At 51.4% G+C, this 2,364-nt stretch overlaps 1 protein-coding gene across 1 annotated transcript; it reads right to left on the reverse strand.

Annotated features, from left to right (window-relative positions):
• Window positions 270–1,733, reverse strand: LOC109826470 (subtilisin-like protease SBT1.7). The gene has a single exon (XM_020393499.1). The coding sequence runs from the start codon at window positions 1,731–1,733 to the stop codon at window positions 270–272; it is 1,464 nt and encodes a 487-aa protein (XP_020249088.1).

Raw genomic sequence — 2,364 nt, forward strand, 5'->3', positions numbered from 1 at the left:
ATTTGAATCATCAAAACTAGATTTTAATATCTAAAATTCTAAGAAGTTGCCAAGCGGCAAATATAAGGCTTTGTTGTAGTACATATATAGATAAGGTTAGCTCATCTTGGATCGTTGTTTTAGTAAAAGAGATTAGAAGATGATATCAATATTAGTTGCATAAATGCTCATTAACCATGCTAATTAACACCACATAAAGCTTTAGATACGACTCCACAAACACTGCATAATAATATTATTGAATTAACAATGGCACGTCCCCAAACAACTCAATCATAGATATCCTTCGTAACTATAATCGGGCTCCTAACAACATGCTTATCCGAAACCCACTTCATCTCCCCTTCAACGAAATCATCCTCCCCCTCCTCTTTCTTTTTAAAACTCACAACAAAGCTCTTCTTCTCATTTACCTCGTCAAACTCCAACACCTCAGGATCCACGCTTACCTCCACTCCCTTCGGCACATCCAACTTCACTTCATACTTCTCCTTCCCTCCCCCCACATTAGTCACGGTCCTAGTCACCGTCTTCTCGCCGGAGAGAAGATACACCGTTATCGACGGATAGTTCAGCTGCGACTGGTTGACTTTCGCGACATCGGCACACTTCACCTTCCGTCGGGTCACCGCCTCGACGTCTTTGTCGTAGTATCCGAGCCCACAAAGGAATCCGACATAATCATCAGCGGATATGTCGTAGACTAGACCCGGATCCGACGCTTTCTCGGGGTTTACATGCCCAGCGCCCATCTTGTAGTAGGTAGCGGGCTCGTGGAGCTCGTTCATGACAGGTTTACCATCGTTGCAAGCGATGTTGGATGTCGTCATGATCGCAGACTTGATCGCTGCTGGCGACCATTCGGGGTGCATTCCCTTGACAAGCGCGGCGATGCCGCTCAAATGCGGGGTCGACATCGACGTGCCGGAGAGTATGTTGAATGTCGGATTGCTTTGATCGTGAGACGTTTCGACATCGGATGGCCATCCGGCGAGAACACTGACACCTGGACCGATGATATCGGGCTTTAGAACTAGAGGACTTGCAAGACTCGGCCCTCGGGACGAGAATGAGGCGACAGTGGGAGCGGAGGTGTTGCCGAGGATTGTTCCTTTGAATATGAGCGATGCGGTCGGCTTGTCCGAAGATTTGAAATAGGCGAAAATTTTCTGGCCGTCGTTGTAGCTAATGTGCGATGCCGGAAGTACGTGAGCCTCGGCCAGGGTCGTGTACCCGTCTTGCTCGGCGTTGATGAGTATCATACCGGCGCCGCCAGAGTCTTTTACCGTCGAACCGATCTCGACTCTTGGACCACTCTCCGGTCGCTCGCACATGACGATCTTGCCGTTGACGATGCCGTTCATTGCCGGAGTTAAGCAATTTGTTTGGTAAAGGGATCCACTCCCATTTGGGCGAACCAAAGGCAGCGCTTCGGATGTGAAGTTCTTCGGTTGGAACACCGATTCACCATTGACCTCTTGTCCATCGCCGAGCTTGACAGTGACTCGTATGCTTCGATCCATTGTGCTCGCTCCAACCGTGAGAATCCACGGCGCTTCGTTACTTAGCGTCTCCGACTCCGGACCGCTGTTACCGGCCGCACAACTGACGAAAATACCCTTCTCCATCGCCGAAAACGCACCGATGGCGATCACATCCTGACGATAGTCATGAATAGTACCTCCCAATGACATCGAAATTATGTCGACACCGTCTTTAATCGCGGCATCCATCCCGGCGAGCAACCCTGCCGCCGCAGTTGCACCCAAAAGGCCGGCAGCCACCTTTTGTAGATAGCCAAAGCTGTGCTCGCCGTGTGGGTCCCGTGACCATGATCGTCCATCGGAGGCTCGGATTTATCGCCGTCAAACGCTTGACCACCGATAACCTTCTTGTTGCATCCGGTGGGCTTCTTGAAATTGCATGCGCCCTTCCACTTGGACGGCGGCGGAGGCATTCCTTTGTCGTTGAACGATGGGTGATCGGGAACGATGCCACTATCGAGCATCCCAATGATTACTCCTCGACCATAATCCGACCCTTTCCAGTACCCGTTTCCTTCTTGCAATCCGAGGAACGTCGGTGTGTGCGTCGTTAAGAGCGGGAGTACTTGATCGGGGTAGGCTTTCAAGAAGCCCTCTTTTGCCTCGACGTTCTTGAGCTCATCGTCGGTGAGATTGCCGGCGACGAGTGGCCTCCGCTGTATTGATGGATATAGCGCGGGGACCCCCACCGGAACTTTCCGTGGTGTTTGGCAAGAAAGATCGGTACCAACTTTCGAGATCCTCTGGCCGGCGGGCGATGGTGGTGTTTTCAGGGAGCCGGAGCTGGATAATGTAGGTTTTGGTCGCCGGAGCACCAGCG

The sequence above is a fragment of the Asparagus officinalis genome, chromosome 10 (assembly GCF_001876935.1).
Source record: "Asparagus officinalis chromosome 10, Aspof.V1, whole genome shotgun sequence".
NCBI classification, from domain to species: domain Eukaryota; kingdom Viridiplantae; phylum Streptophyta; class Magnoliopsida; order Asparagales; family Asparagaceae; genus Asparagus; species Asparagus officinalis.